Raw genomic sequence first — 19,850 nt, 5'->3', positions numbered from 1 at the left:
TATTATACCAGACTGAATTCTTTTCTACGCTGTATGCCATATAATGGAAAATATTAATGGCAATTGTCAACAGTTTTGTGTTTTGTTTATTAATTCAATCTACTTTCATATAATACTGTATACATCATTATAACCTCATTGATGAGATTCAGTCCTAGAAGGGGTCTTATGAAACATATAAGCATTTTAAGGGAGAAATGTAAAAAAGGAAAATTAAAAAATTGCCAATCCAGGGGCACCTGTGTGACTCAGTGGTTGAATGTCTGCCTTTGGCTCAGAACATGATCCCAGAGTCCCGTGATCAAGTCCTTCACATTGGACTCCGTGCAGAAAGCCTGGTTCTCCCTCTGCCTGTGTCTCTGCCTCTCTCTGTGTGTCTTTCATGAATAAATAAATAAAATATAAAAAAAAGAAAAGAAAAAAGAAAACTGCCAGTCTATATCTTGTACCTTGCAATATAATATCATTAGCAAACATTTTTTTTTCCATTTTCTTGTTTTAAATTTGTATTTGTTTTCTTTTAGATTCGACTGTTTACCCAAGGCAAGCATCTCATAGTAAAGTGTATGTTTCATAATAAGTATAGTGAGCTGCTATGAACCAAAACCAAGGGAGAACCTTAATTTTGCTTTTCTTTTGTCTATTATATCCAAAACATCACTAAGTCTCCTATAATATTTGTCCCCTGGCTTTTAATTGGACTACCAATAATCAATCTAGTCTGAGTACCTGTGTTCCCTCTAATCTGCATCATTGCAGTAACTTCCTAATGCACAACCTTAATTCATTTCCTCCCCCTTTTAGTTCATCTTAACATATTGACACTGGGTCTTTCTTCCAAAAACATAGAGCAGACAGATCATTCCCTCCATGATCAGATAGCTTCCTTATCTACACTATTTAGGTGGAATTTATTCCAAATCCCTTAGTTAACAGTAAAAGCTCGTTACTTTGTAGTTTATACTTACCTGTCTGGTTGTCTTCAACGTGACACACACACATACACATACACACAAAAAAACCACACATACACACACATGCACACGCACAGAAGTTGCTCTCCATCTCTCATATTTGGGCACTTGCTCAAGTGACACTGCTTTTCTATCTGAGGAAAAACCATGTTCTCTTCCTATCTTCCTCCAAAACTTTCTGTATTCAAAATCCAGAATTAATCTCACCCACATACCACATGCCAAAGTATTTACTATGTCTATGATACCATCAGGATTCTGTAAGATTATGAGCTGCTGAAAGAACTCTATGTTAGTTTTTATATTTCTTGTACTTCACATAGAATTCAATGTATGCTAAATAATGTTTACGAAAATAATTTTAATTGAATTCACTTGGCCACACTCCATGTGATATTCTCTCTTTCTTTTAGGAACATGGAATACCTACCAACATGGGCTATGCAGTGGCACCACATCACTCAGGGGTCTACCCAGTTCATATTCAGTTGTACGAAGCTTGGAAGAAGGTCTGGGGTATTCAGGTCACCAGCACTGAAGAATATCCACATTTGAAACCTGCACGTTACCGAAAGGGCTTCATTCACAATAACATCATGGTGAGCATATGTTGCTTCATGTATTAAAGGCTCTTAATATCTATTATGTGGAATAAATACAAGATATAACTTCTGACCTCTCTGATATGAATATCGTAAGTTCCTAGCATACCATGGTGGTGACTGGTCACATATTAACATGTTGTTCAGCTAGTGGCTTGATTCACAAGCATAAGTTTGGTTGCGCCAAATCCAAGACAAGCTCAAAACGATGAAAATGAATTTCGAATAAACCATCCATGCACTTCCTCAACTGAAGTTTTTCTGGAGAACCTTAATTTCTGGGAGTTTCTCCTTGTCTATTTGTTTGGGTGGTCATATTGAGAGTTTTCCAGGCAAAGTGTTGGTCCATAGATCAAGAAAATATCTCCCAAATCACTATACAATCAACAGACAGGATCAAACAAATAGCATATGAAAACTAAACTTACCTACTCAGTTTATTTTGGCTTTCAGACACTTATGAGCATCCTAGGACGTTGTTTTCTTATTATTCTTTCTTTTCCTTGCATTTTCTAACAATGGAGGTGGATATATATATTTTTTCAGATATATTGAAAAAATAATAATAATCTGATACAAGAATGGAGTATCGGTTGCCATAAATGACAATAGAATCAAATGAATTTTACATTGGGATTTTTTAGTATTCATTGGAATGAAAATGTATGGTAATCTTCACTTCGAAATAAAATAGCCTGTTGTAAAATGTCCATCCCTACTCCCAGTGCCTTATTTTCTCATTGCCTAGATCATAGTAAGGGTTTTTAAACTGTTCTCCCTACTTTATATATTTACATCTTCCTAATCTGTTGTTCAGATTGCTGTTAGAACAATCTATCTCTCTATCTAGTCACTAGCTAAAACCAAGCAAAACATACTAATACACATGCCTAACCACAACCAGTACTAGAAGACCTTAAAAAGCCTCAGATTTAAATAGAGTTATTAATTATGAAAATAGTGGTATTGACATTCATAAAAATCCAGGAGGTATAGAAAGAATTGCTCTTATATAATTTGAATCAGAGTGAAAATACCATTTTTCCCTTTACTGAATTACATGAACATTTGACTATTCAAATGTTAAATAAAAACATTCATTTTAACCAATATTACATGGACTCATTTACTTTGAATTTAATATAAACTATTTAAAATGTTTATTTAAATGTTAAAATAAAAACATTCATTTTAACCAATATTACATGGATTCATTTACTTTGAATTTAATATAAACTATTACAGAAATTAAGCAAAGAATAGATAAAAATTATAGTTACTCTGTTCAATGGGGTGCATTTCTCCATTAGATAATAAGCAGTTTATTATTCAAAGTCAACTTTTGGAATAAAATTACTTATTTACTTTCTCTGTTGAGACTTCAAATTTATAATAGAATTAACCACAGAATATGCCAGAGGCAGTCATTATATGGTTTGACTACTACTGTGATTAAAATTTAAAATCAGAGTGTAGTAAAAATAAAATTTAGAAAAGATGAAAGTGGATTGTTTTGTATCTTAGAACCTACCATGTAAGATTGACTTCAGAAGCAAGGAGAATAATATCCTAATACCATGAAAAATGTAACTTTGGGAAATCTCTATATTTGAATTAAATTAATCTGAAGAAGGCTTTTATTTTTTGCCAGTCCTTTAACGTAACCCAGTTGGTGGGTAAGATTTATACCATTTTGTGATAATGCTTAGCCTATATGTCCTATAGCATTGATTTGGCAACTCCCTTAATATTTACATAATTACATCAACAGCAAGTCATGATTACAGTAAGATTTGGGCTTTAGCAACCAAGGAAACTCCAATACGAATTGAAAATTTGCAGACTCCAAAGTCATGAGACACCAGGAGACCTCTTAATTAAGTAATACAGTGTGGTCCTTTTCCCCCTTTTCTTCAGGTCCTCCCTCGACAGACCTGCGGGTTATTCACCCACACTATTTTCTACAAAGAATATCCGGGAGGACCCCAAGAATTGGATAAAAGTATCAGAGGAGGTGAACTTTTCCTTACAATCCTTCTAAACCCAGTATGTATTCTATTCATGCTTTTTATAACATGAGAATTTTCAAATATGTGTTTATTTTTGTTTCTATTGCCAAACCTTCACAAGAATAGTTGGTAAATACTAGTCCTACTGGAAAGAAATTAGACTACATCTCCAAGTTACTCACATTTGATTTTTAATTTTTATGATCTTCAGTTAAGAAAGACAGATTTGTTAAAAAGCATCTTTTGAATTTAACTAAATGTAATATAATATCTCAGTGCTGACTTCTATTCTTGAATTGTAGTAAAGACATAATATGCAGCTCTCTAGCCCCAAATTAATATTCACAATGTTATCAGTGAATGCATATAAGTTGAGTTTGCTTCTGGCTCAACATATGAGTAGGCATACAATTCAGTCTCTAAAAATGATTACAATGTAAAATTGCATTGAAAATATGTAACTAGGTATTATCTTTGTTTAAAGGGTCATCTGAGGCCTATTTTAAAAATCTCCACTAATTCTATTTGGAATCAAAATAGAGAATTTGGCCCCTTTTTCTTTAATCGTGTCCTTTTATCTTTCAAATTTTTGCAATTGCATTTCCTTTTATGTGTATAAAAGTATATCAAGGTGGGGATATATTATAATTAGATACTGTTGAAATTATTTCAGCTTTCTGATTTTTTTCTTCCATTAATGTTCCATTTCTAAGGTCAGACAAAAACAACCCCTCTTTACATCTTAGTACATACAAAAAATATGAAGTAGTGGGTAATATGCTGTCCCCACCTTATTTAATGTAACAAACTTTCATACTCAGAGAAAAAGATTCATGCATTAAAAAAAAAAAAAAAACAGCTCAGTTGTCTATGGTGAAAGTACGTTTAAAATGAATTATTTAGATAATTTTTCTATGGTATTTTAAATTCCTGAAGAAATTAAATAAAAACTTACATTGTGCAAAAATGAAAACTTGCAAATTGGATTCAAGGAGTAGGGAAGTGGGGGGGTTAAAATGCTTTGTATGAATAAATATGAATAATCAAAAAACCTTTCACTCAAATGGCATAGTTATTGAAAACAAAACAAAATTTTAAAAAGGTCTGTTGTGCTGCGGTGGCACTATACTGGCAAACAGCTTGGATGCTCTATGATCTTTTGCAGGAAACCATTTCTCAGAGCTTGCTTGCACTTCTGTAAACAAATTAGTTAACTAGACAGTCTTCAATGGGACTCAAAGATATTTTTTATGGACATAAATCTGAGTCATTCCAATGTTTTGTGTATAATTCAAACTCATTGACATTTAAAAGATATCAGGATTTTCTACAAGTATTATTTTGGAAATTGAGGTGTGCATGTGAATGTTAATGAATGAAAATGTGGAAAACCTTTCTGTTTACCCCTTTCCTCACTAATTGAAAATTTGATCTCCACAAATGCAAGGGTCATTTCTTCATACCTTTTTCATTTCAGCACTAAACTTTTGTCCCCAAACCTGCACCAACCATTTCCTAAGGGGAAGTGGATAAGCATGAGAGCACTGATGATTGCCTCCCCTAAAATGGTGACCTTAGGCCTGACTGCTATTTCTGTAAATGATTTGACTGCCTGTCTCATTGTCATTAAAGAGATGGATCTAAAACTTTTTTTTAAATTTTGAATTCAGTACCATTCTTCTCATAAAGCATCATTTGAAGATGTATAGTTGGTTCTTTAAATAAAAGACTAGTTGGCATCTAATATTTCTACCTTCAGCACTTGTGAATTCACAAAACAACACTAGTGTAAATTGTTTAAAAACATTAGCAGTGTCACACAGATCAATTTTAATTATGAGTGGAATGTTAACAGTGGGAAAGGGAAGTTTCAGGAGGCTTCTTGTGTTCATTCACAACTGTGCTTGCTTTATCATTGTGAATTGATGGTGAACTCAAAATATGATACATGAGTAAAGGAGAGAAACCTGGATAGACAGCAGAAAGAGCAATGCTAGAGATGGTCAACGGTGTGGATGATATAGGACATTGTAAAATATGGTAATATGAAGCCTCCATCTGGCAAAGAATGGTCCACAAGATGTGAAATTAGGAACAATGTTGGTTAAAACATGGACAGTGTACACCCATAAGCAATCTAAGGAGATATTTCTCCTTGGCTCTCTAGGGAGACAGGTGGCAGGCAGTATATGGTGGTACCCATCAAAATGGGGCTTAATTCCAGACCTGTGTAGGCAGAAGCTACAAGATGTATTAGTCAGGGTTATCTGGAGAAACAGAACCTGTATGGAATGGGAGGGAGATAGACTTATTATAAAGAATTCACTTATGTGATTATGTAGGTTGATGAGCCTCAGGATCTGCAGTCAACAAGCTGCAGACCCAAAAGAACTGATTGTCTAGTTCCAGTACAAGTCCTAATGGCTTACCTTAGGCCTGAGAATCAGGAGAGCTGATGGTGTAGTTCCAGTCCAAAGACTGGCAATATCAAGATCCAGCCAATGTTTCAAACCAAATCTGAAGGCAAGAAAACAAACAATGTTCTAGCTCAAAGACTATCAATCAGGAGTTCCCTGTTACTCACAGGATGATGAGCCTTTTTGTTCTTTTCAGGCCTTCAACCTATTGGATGAGGTCCATCCACATTAGGGAGAGCAATCTGCTTTACTCAGTCGACCAATTCAATTGTTAATCTCATCCAAAACACCCTCACAGACACACCCAAAATCTGGTCATTCTGAAGTCCAGTCAAGCTGACACATTAACTACCACACCCAAATGAGATACTTAATGTGAATGAAATAAAATGGGCCACACTGATAGAGGAGAGGAAGTGATGAATAAAGAATCTTGGAATGTAAGCTTAGGATTTTTTTTGTGCATGTGTCCTATAGAGAGACACCTCAGGTGATGAGCTATCATCAATACACTCATCTGGAGAAAGAAATAGGATGCTTAATTACGGTTTCAGGTTAGATGGTTCTAGCAAGTCTATCAAGGAGTGAAGTTATAGGAATGGAGTGAGGAAAGAAGAAAACAAAGAGGAAATATCATACTGACACCCAGCCCTCCCCTTTGGTCTCTTCTTTTTCTCCAGCCATTACTTAATTATTTATCAGAGTAAAAAATATCTCTTTACTACTCTTTCACCAAAATGATGCTCAAGACAACCTCTGAAAGTTTTTTGATATGAAGGTATGCTCTTGATATGAACTAATTAATATGCTAACTCTAAGAATACTTATATTCTAACAGAATCCATTCCCAAAGGAGAGGTCTAGGATTGCATTATTTTAGATATCAAGTCCCTTGTGATAATAAGTATTTAGTAGGAAGCATTCAACATCCATGAAATCACTTGGAGATGACCACTTCTTCTGTTTACTGTTCCAACTGAACATTACAATGTGAAAAAGTGATTTTCATGAGGACTTAGAAGTAGGATAAACAATCACTAGGGTTAGCATCAACTAAAGATTAAAGGCCAATCTAGCTTTAATTTGTTTTTTCATTGATGATTTGCACTTTCACATCACAGAAATACTATAATTATCGTATATTATGACATCTTTCTTTTATGCTAATTTTCTCCAAGGATTTGTTAAATAGTGTACAGATTTCTGTTCATAGCACTGGGGCTTTTGTATGTTGATGAATGGATGAATAAAGATATAGATAACATGACAGAAAGCTAGCAGTGATAGTAAATACTCCAGATAATATTAATGTCTAGTCTTTCTTATCACATTGGAATGATAGATCAACTCTAGCAAGATGAAATTAACAGGAAATAATGAAAACCCCCAAAATTATTTTCAAAGAAAATAGTCATATAATTCCAGCATCATATAAGAATAAATATTATATAACAGCAGATTAAATCTGCCAGCAAATTGTATGGGATGCATCATGGCATATTAAGTTCCTTGTCATTGAAGTTACCCAAACAGAAATGTAGGAATATGGAATCTATTACTTTAATATCTCTTTTGATGCTAAAAATCTGTGATTCTACTCTTACCCAACCAGACATGGGTGTATCTCTTTCACTGTAAAACATTAAAAAATATAAAGTAAGTTTAATTTTAAATATTACCAACCAGCATTATAAATGTGGTTATACTCTGTGATCATAAAGTCAGAGGAAAAGAAGAAAGAGTAACTTATCAACATGTATACAAATGCAAGAATGAGACAAAAATGGGAAGTAATTCAGTGGTGGATGTACTAAGGGAAATGTATTGAGAATAAAAAAATTCTTATCATTAGTATACTGAAAGAAATATTACTGCCAGATTTAGCAGAACTGTTTTGAATAGGTCTGGATCCTTCATAGGATTCACGTAAACATCCTATGAAGCTAATAACAGCTGGAAAAAGTATATGAGGGAATGTCCTGTAATCTTCCTCTCTAAAGTACTTTAAAATAGAATCAACAACTATAGAGTTCTTTCTTATTACCTTGGGAGTTCATCAGCCTAAAGGAAGGCGACTGGATTAAATAACCTTAAAAAGTTCCACGTATTTTTTTTTTCTGGTTTCCAAAACTCTGCTCTGCAGTCAAAAAGGCACAAACCTTTCTTCAGAAAGAGATCCATAAATACACAGAACAAACTGGTGTTGCCAGTAGGTAGGGAAGGTAGGTGATGGATAAAGTGGGTGAAGAGGAATGAGAGGCATAGGCTTCCAGTTATGGAAATAATAATGGGGTTGGAAGGCACAGCATAGGGAATATAGTCAATGGCGTTATAATAGCATTGTATGGTGACAGATGGTAGCTCTACTTGTGGTGAGTATAGCATAAAATATAGGCTTGCCTAATCACTATGTTATATTTGAAACTAATGTAACATCGTGTGTTAACTACACATTAAGTTTTTAATAATTGATATCATATCACAAAAGGCGGAGGTAGGGAACATGAATCATACCAAGATCAGGGAAATTTTGTTGTCTAGCTTCCAACTTAGGGATTCACATTATTTTGTATTGTCCCCTCTAGAAAAGACCTGTATCACTTCTGTACTCAGATGTCTCTGATAGTTTTTCTTTATGTGTTTTCAACATTTCTTTTTTATTGTGACTCTAGCTGACACCCTGCTTCTATGCACATTTTAAAATTTGTCACTGTTTTCTGGGGTGCCTGGATAACTCAGTCCAAGAAAGCATGCAGCTCTTGGTCTTGAGGTCATGGGTTTGAGCCCCATGTTGTGTGTAGAGATTACTAAAGTAAACTATTAAAAAATTAAATTAAATAAGTCATTATTTTCTCATCTACCATAAAACAGAAAATATAAATTAGAATATATTTTCACATCTTGACTTGCATATGACCTCCTATTACTGAGGTATTAGATCTTTTGATTCAGCAAACTGCAAAGAATAAGGTTTCTTGATTTCTTGAATACCAACTTGTTTTGCCCAAATGAATCTAACAATTGAAAATTAAATGATATGAGGGCCATTTGAACGGCATTTCAAAAGGATAGCCAGGCATCTATCCACTTAACATTCGGATAACTTCCTCCTATCTTTCTTAGATTCTATCATGACCTCATCACATATTGATATTTTCCTGCACTGCTCCACACTTGTCAAATACTAACATGTATTTCCCTGGTGCCGAATCCTTCCTGTATTTCAATATAATCTTTGTTCAGACAGGAAGAAATATAATTTAATCATGTATGAGGTGAAACAGCTTATACCAGGTAACCCACCATCATTCAAGTCGAGACACTACCCTATAAAATATGCAGCAACTGACAATAATAAAGGAAGTCTGGAGTCTTATCAGATGGTGTCACCAGTAACTATAAAAGCTTGAAATGAGTATGTTCTACCGGATTTATTTTTTTTAACTCATTTTAATTCTGTGCTACACAAAGAACAATATGAAAATAGAAATTTTCTAAGTTTCTTAACAGATATGCTTAAAAAGATGTTCGGATTCTAGAATGTTTTAAAATGAGAGTACTGAAGCCAGGAAATCTATGTTTTCCAAAAGTTTGAAGCAGTGTCTAGACTTACTAACCTTTGCCTGTATTTTGGCCAGTTGCAAATTCAGATGAAGAAAAAATATGTGCCTGAAAGAGTGGTGTACTTGAAATTGACAGTAGAGTATAATGGAACTGCAATGATATACCTCTCCATGTGCTGTCTGCTGAACTCTCATACACCGAGGCTGCTTAATGAGCTTCCCTTCTTCGTGTATATCAATCTCCAAGTTTGTGGTATCTAATAGCAGGTGCAGTACATTTTGGATTAGTGCTGGCTCTTAAGACAAAGTAAAGAAAAGACAGCTGTAAGGTATAGGAAAACATCAACATGAATAGCCTGAACCAAACTTTAAGTTCTTTTAGTGCTGAAATAATACAGAATCAGATATGTAAGATAAATTCACAGAAACATATGTTGTGTGCAGCACAATATAAAATGCAAGAAACATCCCAAGCCTATTTTAGAGCAGATTATAAAGAATTACTGATTACTGATATTAAGACATCCAAGTATTCTTTGATGATCTTGATTCTGATTTCCTATAAATGCCATGCTTTATAGAAAATCGTAACAATCAAATAATATTCCATGTAAAACAAAGCAGTTGCATAGTCTGTCAAAATATGCTTCTCTACAAAATAATATATTAATATTTCTAACTCAGGGTCGCAGGATATTTTTACATGTGTTCTAGCACTGTTTATTTAAAAAATAAATAAATAAATTGACTTCTAACTGCTCTACTATAGTGAAATATGCCTCTTATCTGGGCAGGGATTTTGAAGCAATTAGTGTTACTGGTTGCTGTGGGGCACGGAGCCTGGAAGAACAGCCACCAACTGTGAGAAGAATGGACCCCCGTAGAGTATATAGATTGTGGAAAATTCTATTTCCACTCACTGAAAGATCTACAGTCACCTTTTTTTCCCTTTATCTGTTTTTTTTTTTTTCCTTAAAGATTTGCAGGACTAACCTTTACAAAAGGACATAAATCACCACTTCTGAGGTGATTCACACTCACAGCAGGGACTTTGTAAAATCTGGAGTCAGCTAAGATCCGTGGCCTCACTATGTATGATATTATTCTTTCTATTCACACCGAAAATCAGGATCAGAGTTAGTACAAGGATCTAGAGAATGTGAAGAAATTTTGCTCTTTTCTCATTTAGGGGAGTAGTGCAACTTTTGTTTAATTTTCCATAGTAGGATTTACATAGAAATTAGACAGAATATTTTTGTCTCCTAAACCTGAACCCTCTCTTTTCATCAAATAAAAGGAAGATTGCTATTATTGTGCAGACATGCTTCTTTCTAATGCAATGGTTGCTACAGATCCTGATGGAATACAATTTACATTCCTATATATTTCTAGACCATGAGCAAATCCATAAAATTGCATTGGTTTTTTTTTTTTTTTTTCAATTTTGTTTCCCTAGAAAAATAAATGAAAACAGCAATATTTTATTGAGGAAGTCTATTTCATCTAGTGTAACTGGATAATTTAGTTTTCCCAAAGCATGTTATGAAAGGTGATGGAACAGCTCTTTAGCATAAATAAATTTTCAACAGAAAAAAATGCAACCTCTGATTTATGCAGATGTTAGTCAATAGATAAACCTTTCTTCCCCTCTCTTTATTTTGAAGCTTGTAATATGTAAGTATTAGATGCATAATGCTCTTGACATTCAGGGATAGTTTGGAAGCAAAAACCAGTGAATTTGTGGTGATAAGAAAGAAAAGTAAAACCTCTCTGCATCACTGTTTATATGCCTTAGTGGGTTGGTGGGATAGTAGGAAGGTAAGTGGGTTTTGTAGAACTTCACAAAATTAAAATTGAAAATGTGTGCTATTTTTTGGTTTGTGAGTTTTCACCCCATTCTTGATTTTTATCATCTCTTCCACAAATTATATAACACCTTCAATATATCTTGTTTCTTTTTCTTCATATTTATTTTTTTTTCTAATTTTGTAGTACAGTGAAGCAGAAAGACCATTTGTATCACTTTACTTTATTTCACTTTGTTTACTCCTACTTCACTTTCCCCTGACTACTCCAAGGAGTCAGATAATGTGAAAATAAAAATATGAGCATAAACATATTGACTTTCCCAAAACATATTCGTGTTTTCATATTTTTTTATTTCTGGTGACCAAATTATTTAGTCTCAATTTTCCATTAGAATCTATATGCTGAAATAATGAGTATCTATGTAAATACCTAACTTGCTGGTTTCCATTGAGGAATTAAAAAGAAAAAATCTAATTTTCTTATCAGCAGATGGCCGAAAAGGTTCTATCATTAAAGTTAGCTTGAGTTGATATTTATTTGTCAATTTTTTATTTGAGGTTGACCTAATCTTAAATGTAACAATTCCTGATAAAAATGATTGGAAATCTGGCACTTAATTTATAATTAATTCTTACAATGCCGACTGTTCTTTAGAGGGCAAACCCTCAACTGCTATTTGTATCTCAATCATTTTATTTCTTCTTTTATTCCATTTTTTTAAAGAGACCATCCTGAGGACACTATCAAATAGTTCTAATGTGTGAATATTCATACATGTGCATAACTCAGTCAAGAAATGCTTGGGAATGCTGTCCAGAGGAATTGATATTTGAGTGAGCTGAACAATAGTAAGGATTCATCAGACAAATAAGGTAGCATGGTGGGGCTGTGGAGTGGGAGTTTGCAGTAGGAGGTTTCCAGTCTGAGAGAAGAGACATAGAAAGTTATAGAGGGTAAAATAACCATGGCAAGTTTGGGAACTGTAAATGTTCGGGTTTTGCAGGAGTACAAAATGAAAATAAAGTTTTAAGAGTAGGTAAGAATAAGATCATAAAAATTTCGTATGACATGTCGACAGTTTGAATGTTATTATTCTGTTGTAGGAAGAGAAGGAATTTAAGCAAGAGAGTGACAGAATCAATTATTAATTGTTATTTGTAATTTTAGCTGACATTTCAGGGTCTGTCCTATATAGAGAACATTAGTATATACTCCTTCCTATGCCGACAGTACTTTTCTATCCCTAGTATTCCCACCTCCACCTTACTATTTAATCCTTCAGATTTCACTTCTACTTTCTCTTCCTCACCTGGGCCCTCACAGGTTTAGGACATGACTCAACTGCTATATATACACATGGAGCCACATGCACAAGAGTGCTTTCAGTGGTATCTTTATGTTTTATATTACCTTCCTTACCCATGCTATGTGTACCCGCAGGCATGAAGTGTTGGCTTAACAGGTATTTGTTGAATAAACTCATAAGTGAAAATTATAGGATCATAACTGCATGTATGATATACCACATGCTGTTTCACACAAATTGTTAGAGCTGCGTCAGAAGAAAAGGGAAAGGAAGGGAGAATGAAAGAGTAGAAAGGAAAGCACAGGAAGGGGAGAGGTGATAAGGAAAGGAAAGGAAAAAAGGGAAGGGAAGGGAAAGGGAAGGAGTCAAGGATGGAAAGAAGAAAAAATGGAAACCCATTCCTTTCTCTTTCATCAGATGGGCCGCAGGAATGTAACTTATCTAGTTACTGAAATTCAAAGGATCTTGTTTTAATGTATTATTTGTATTAATTATAAGAAAAAGTCATATAATATTCCATTGCTTCAGAATTTCTCTGTTTGTAAAATGGGGAGAATAATGTTAGTCCCCTTACTGTTTTACACAGATAATATGAAATGTGATAAAAAAGTAAGTGCTTTGGTTTTTCAGAGAAAATGTAAATAATTTGGATAGAATTCTTACTTGAAAAAGTAGAAATATATATCATTTTTATTATCAAATGATATTTGAGGTGTGTTAGCAGCCCATAAACTCTGGGTTTATTTACAGTTTGAATTTTGCTTGATTGTTTCTCCCTGCTGAAACACATAAATCATGGGGTAAAGACATTTTCTTTTTACCAAGGCTTTTAGTTTATTATATGTTTTGCTTCTGAAAACATTCTTGGTTGTGTTACTTTATTGTGCTTTCTGAGCTATTTTTAAATGATAACATTTCTATCATTATTCTTTCTTCCAGTAAAACAAATTGACCCATCAAATGCAACACTTGCTTGGCCAGGCAAGACTGTTTTTTTAATTCGGTTTTGGTTCCTACCAAAGTACCTCAGATGTTTTTGTCAAAAGTTTCTGGTTTTGTGGTTAGTGTTGTTGATTTTAAGGCCTATATTATTATTATTATTATTATTATTATTATTAACAATAGAGAGGTTTTCTGGAAACACTGGGTCCATACATTTTTAAAACTTTATAGTGAACATTGTTGTGGAAATCTTGCTCAAATGAGGAATAAATAGAATTATAGCAATCTCTGTGTTTAGTACATAAAAATTAATTATATGAAAAATGGAAGACCTTCCCAATTGTTTCATAATTATAGATAATTTAGATGAACAAATTGAACTCAATAGAAATAAGAAAACCCAATCCCACAGATTAAATAGAAAACTCTAGGCTAGATTTCATTACTTATCACAAAGGGAAAGGGTACTCTTCATGTCTACAATCATTGATCCTACAGATCTGTCTCCATTGAACTTCACATCTAACAGAACAGTGAGAGTTCAATGACCTCTGTGAAGACATTAACTAAAACTAGAGAAGGGGCAAAGAGATTTAGAAGTAAAGAAAAGGTCGTGTTCTTGTAAACGGCAAGTTCACAACTGCCAACATCCTTTAGAACTATGTGAAAATTACTAACTTAAACAATGTAAAAGATTCCAAGCATGAAGCGTTTCCCTGATTTATAATTGTCACTTTTAGCACAGTTTAAGGTATCCAATAATAGCATTCAAGGTATAAAGTGTAAGTAGCGGAATTTTGCTCCTTCTTGAAGCTGTTATTATATCCACTTAAATTCTCTTTCACACACAGGTACACATTCAAATCAAATGTGAATAAAAGATGTGACTTGAAAATTGCCATCCTCCTGAAATTTCCTTTCAGAAGTCCATTCTGTAGCTCACTTAAACAACTTGCTCAAGCAATCAAATCTATATAGGCAGAGCTTTCTACATGGACTGAGATGTTATGCTCATAAACATAGAGTTTAGGAATTATGAGCTATTTAGAGAAATAAAAAAGAAACTTAAACATATCACATTGCCCCAAATTGGAAGTAGCTTTTATCCTATCTTTTGCCAAATGCTTCTTTAAAAGTATATGCTATAGCATATAATGACTCTTGAATCTTTAGTGATTCAGATTTTTATTTATTTTTTTATTTTTTTATTGGAGTTATGCCAACATATAGAATAACACCCAGTGCTCATCAGATTTTGAAAAAGAAATCCATCTATAAGCAAGCACAGACATAGTGACTTACAGTGCAAGGAGCCATTGGCTGAACTATGATGGTTTGGGAAATGACTTTCTGGTGAGCAAGCAAACTCCCAGTTAAATAAGGCACATTACTTTTATGACATGTTCCCATGGTAGGCCCTATTATATATCTGTTGAATGAATAAGTCCATCAGTAAGTATTGTCAACACTACCTCCAAAAATATACTCCAATTAGTGCTTATTTTCTTTCCATCTCCAGGATGAGCCTACAAAGACAGTGGCTCCGTTATCTCTCTCCCAGACAGCTGCTACCATTCCAGCCACCCAGACTCCATTATTCCAAGAGCAGTCAGGATGATATTATTAAATGCAAAATAAAGCATGTCATGGCCATTCTTAAAGCCCTCCAATGGCATCTCATTTAATCTTAGAATAAAACTCAAACTCTGGGCCATGACCTGGCCATCTTCCCTGCAGTAATCAAGTTCCACTCTGCCCTTTACTTACTACACTCCAACCATACCATCCTTATGTCTTTACAGTCTAAATATGCCGAGATTGTTTGCCCCTCAGGACTTTTGTGTTACTGGCACTTTGTTTCAAAATACCGTGGCTTTCAGAAATTTGTAAGCCTAATTTCTTCTGCCATTCATATCTCAGGTCAAACGTCATTTCTTCAGAGAGTGGTTGCCTGCCCTTTACTCAGTACCTATCACTTACATGTCTTAGTTTTTCATAGCATCTACTACTCTCTGAAGCTATCCTGTTGATTTATGTGTTCACCATCTGTCTCTTTCCCCCAATTCTATTTCCTGTCCTTACACAACCAAGGATCCACTCCATATTAGCTCCATGAGTCCAGCAACATTTATGTTGCAATGGAGGATGGAGAGTGCAGGGAGAATATGAGTGGTATAGAGATCAATAAACCACTGTATATTCCTGGATAGATGTCATTATGAGCTGTAGAAGTGATCTTTAGCCCAAGATTTACAATGTTAATGTGCAATTGAAAGCAATTCTGTATATTTGATCACTGTCCGCTTGTTTGTTTTGACACACACAGATGACTTTGTAATTTAGGTAAACAATGTATACCTAAAGTGCTTTATAATTTTTATGCAAATTTGACTTAAAGTAATATTTTATTTTATCTTAACTGCCTACATGAATGCCTAAAATTAGAAAGACATAACTAGCAATAATTTCCTAAGAAACACAAACATAAATATGAGATATGCAGGTAAAATCTGTAAAAATTCCTGTGATATCCAAGCCATCTTCAAAACCCACTCAAGTATTGACACCCATTATTTTTAATATGATAAAGTTCTCTTTGTTCTAGTTATAGTAAATTGCTAGCTAGTACTTATTCAATGTTTACTATATTTAATATTCTAAATGATTTATGTGTATCAACTCATGTAATCCTTCCAAGAACCATATGAAATGGATGTTATTATCTCCATTTTCTAAATGAGGAAACTATCCAGTAATGTTAATTAATGTAGTATCATGCAGCTGGAGATTGCAGAACTGCAAGTTTAACTTAGGAAGTCAGGTACCAAAGCCTTCACTCTTTTTGCATTACATTTTGCTGTCTTCCTAGTCAGACAACTGTCAAAACAGTAATATAACTTGAGAAAAACCTGTCTCTTTGAGGGAAAATGATCTTAGCAGCAATAACTGTACTCCATCAACTTCTAGGGTTGAATAGGTTTGTGTAATTGCATGCTCACATCAAAGCTGTAGGTTCCTTGATTCACTCAGTAAGCACCAATTAAGTACTATTAGTGTATCAAAGAAGTAAGAACACAAGGGTACAGTCCTCATAGACTGATGAAAGAAATAAATATAAAGTTTGATAAATGCTATTTTAACAAGGAATGGATGATTGCCTGGTTGGCTCAATTAGTTAAGCATCTGACTCTTGATCCCAGTTCATGTCACGATCTCAGGATGGTGAGTTCAAGCCCCATACTGGGCACCATACTCAGTGTAATGAAAAAAAAAAGTGAAGAAAGAAGAAGAAGAAGAAGAAGAAGAAGAAGAAGAAGAAGAAGAAGAGGAGGAGGAGAATGGAAATACACAAAAGGGTGGTTTCCAGGGTCTGAAAGAATTAGAAAAGTCTACAAGGACAATGTGATTTTTGAGCTGGACAGAGTATTTAGAATTTTGACTGACATTGAAGAAGAGGTTGTTTCATGCTGACAGGAAACTAATGAGCTGAAGGCATACATGGAAAGAACAATAGAAACAGGGATAAGAGTGAAAGGAGATAGGAGGTTGGAAGAGGCCTTGGGGCTTTGGGTACAAGTCTTATAGGGGCACTAGAGTAGGTGAGTGATATGATACACAGGTTTAGAAACAAAGTGAATATTCTTAATGTTCAATATTCAAGCTATTCCATCAAGATGGTGATCTTCCTTGAAAAAGGATACTTTTCCTTTCATCAGACCATGAGTAGTTTGTTCCCATGCTAGAACCTTCAAAAAACTGTCCTCGTCTCCATAAAAAAACAAATCTTGTTAGTCCATCGCTCACAAATGGGATGCTGGTAGAAGAGGCCAACAGTAGGTGCTATCCTTTCTTCTAGGCTATCTTTGCAAAATGAACAATCTCAGGACTTCAGAAAATTAGCCTTTAAAAATGATTTTAATACTGTGTAACAATGGAAACACTGCAATTTTGAACCCATAGTCTATGTGGGGTTATTTTCCTATGTTTTTCCTTTTCTTTTTTCCCTCTTTCCTTTTAACTTTCTTTACTTCCCTCTTTTCTTTCTTTCATTTCTTCCTCCCTCCATCCTTCCCTCCTTCTTTTCCTTCCCTTCTTCCTCCTCTCCTCCTCCCACTTCCCCTATTTCCCTCCTCCCCCATTCCTTCCCCCACCCCATCTTTTCTTTCTCTTGTTCTCTTTAATGAGCAACTTCAGCTCATTATTTCTAGAATCACTGTATTACTAGACCAAAAAAACATGTAGTAATATTACATGTTACTGTCCACTAACTTTTAATGCCAACATAATGATAAAAATAAAAGACTTCGGTTAACAACCAATGAAGTAGATTTCAAAACAAACCTATGTTTAGGAAAACACACAGACTTTGTATTACTCCAATTAGTGTCTTCAGTGAAGTGTTTTCTGTATTTAAAAAAGAAAAAAAAAAGAGTCAGTTCTTAAGACTTTGTCCATATCCAAGAAAAATGACTTTTTATCCCATAATCCAATCATGAAAAGAAGGGTTGTAATTTTTTGCATATTTTGACTGTTAATAAGTAGATGATTATAAAACAGGTATGAATTAAATATCTAGTATATTTATCTTAATTTCTAATTTGACGTATTAACCTCATTGCATCCTACCTGGTATCAGTGGGAAGAAAATAGTGAGCCATGAAGAAATAAAACCAAATTCAAGTACAAAGTTCACTGGCTCCGTTATGGCATTGACCAATCTTTTGAGGTTCCCTCCTAGAGATGTGATAGCTTTGTGTTTTGTTTTTAGTAGACTGAACAGAGAGACCACAGAGGAAACGCCTATTTGTGATTGCATAAGAACCCTTGAAAACAGGGTGAGGTTAGTGAGAACATTTGCCTTTAGGGATCCTCTTACAATTCTCTGGCTTTCAGTATTTATACCTAGTGCCTTTGCTAAGCAACATGTTATTTAATTTTTCTTCATTTAAAAAATTAATTAGGATAATGAAGTTTAATATTTTAAGTGAAAATAAAAAAAAAAGATCAACATCTGTAGCAAAAGAGGAATTATAGGAGCAGATAAAAAATATCCCTATTTCCACTTGCCACTATCTTGTTTCCAAGTAACCTGTTCTCTATTCTACGCCTGGCAATGCCAGGAGTGAAAAAGAAGTTAATGAAACATTAAAGGGAAACAAGCAGTTGCTCTTGCTTTTCAAAAGATAGTGATTAAAAGCATGGACTGGAAACTCAAGTACTACTCACCTCAATTTCCTGCCACCTCAGGTTTAACATAAGCAAATTGCAAAACCTGAATTTAGTGCCATGACTGTTGAAGTTTCAAGGAAATACAGAGAAAGGGGGTACTAATTCTGAAAGGATGATTGTTACCTTATTAAAAAGTAGTATTCCTTATAATTTACACAGTCACCCACTTGTATTTAAAGTATTTCAAGGTTTTAAAATATGTTTAGTATTTCTCTCCTAATGGACGGTGAAAAGAAATTCCCTCTAAGCCAGTGGTATCTAACATTTTTTGAGACTTATACCATATCAATAAAAATGATTTTGAACATGTATCCACAAAACATTCATAAATGTTTATTTACATATAAGTTAAATTCATTCCCATTATGCTAACACATTACTATACCACATACATTATATTGAGATACACAATAAATAAAAATAAAATTGTAATATTTTCTTATGGAGATACGTTTATTACCCCTGCTGGCATTCTTGCATTCTGGGGACCACTGCAGTAGTAGATTGAGAAGCTAATTAAGAGACAGAAAAGCATTATAAATATGAAAAACAAATGTTGTTATTTTGTGTATTTTGTATATTCTTCTAACCTCTCTTTAGTATCAGGACCAAATCATGCAATGCCTTATAGGCCATAGAAAGACATTTTATTCTTTATATTATCGTAAGTGTGTTTTTTATATTTTTTTACAAGTATTCTCTTTATTTAAATGTGATGTGAGCCATTGGAAGCTTTTGAATAGGGATCTGAACAATCAGATTATGTTTTGAAAGAAATAATCTGTCTGCCGAATGGAGAAGAGTCTGAAGTCAGCCAGTGTGGAACAAACATACAAATTAAGAGGATATTTTAAGGCAGAAATTAATGCTCGGGCAGGGCAATACTAGTGGAAGTAGTGAGACATAGTTGACTATAGAATACCTTTTATTGATGGATTTGATGTGGTGTGGAAGAAAGAAGAGTCAATAATGGCCCAAATGATTTAGCTTGAAGAAGCA

The 19,850-nt window shown here is 34.1% G+C and overlaps 1 protein-coding gene across 1 annotated transcript in view; it reads left to right on the top strand.

Annotated features, from left to right (window-relative positions):
• The window catches only part of LOC144304002 (bifunctional heparan sulfate N-deacetylase/N-sulfotransferase 4), a 285,189-nt gene that overhangs the window by 178,467 nt on the left and 86,872 nt on the right, over positions 1 to 19,850 (top strand). The window contains exons 5-6 of the mRNA XM_077882441.1: positions 1,388 to 1,573; positions 3,494 to 3,622. Coding sequence (XP_077738567.1) covers positions 1,388 to 1,573; positions 3,494 to 3,622 — 315 coding nt within the window. The remainder of the gene's footprint in view (positions 1 to 1,387; positions 1,574 to 3,493; positions 3,623 to 19,850) is intronic.

Source organism: Canis aureus, chromosome 33 (genome assembly GCF_053574225.1).
Source record: "Canis aureus isolate CA01 chromosome 33, VMU_Caureus_v.1.0, whole genome shotgun sequence".
NCBI classification, from domain to species: domain Eukaryota; kingdom Metazoa; phylum Chordata; class Mammalia; order Carnivora; family Canidae; genus Canis; species Canis aureus.
This window is presented reverse-complemented; position numbering and strand designations above follow the sequence as displayed.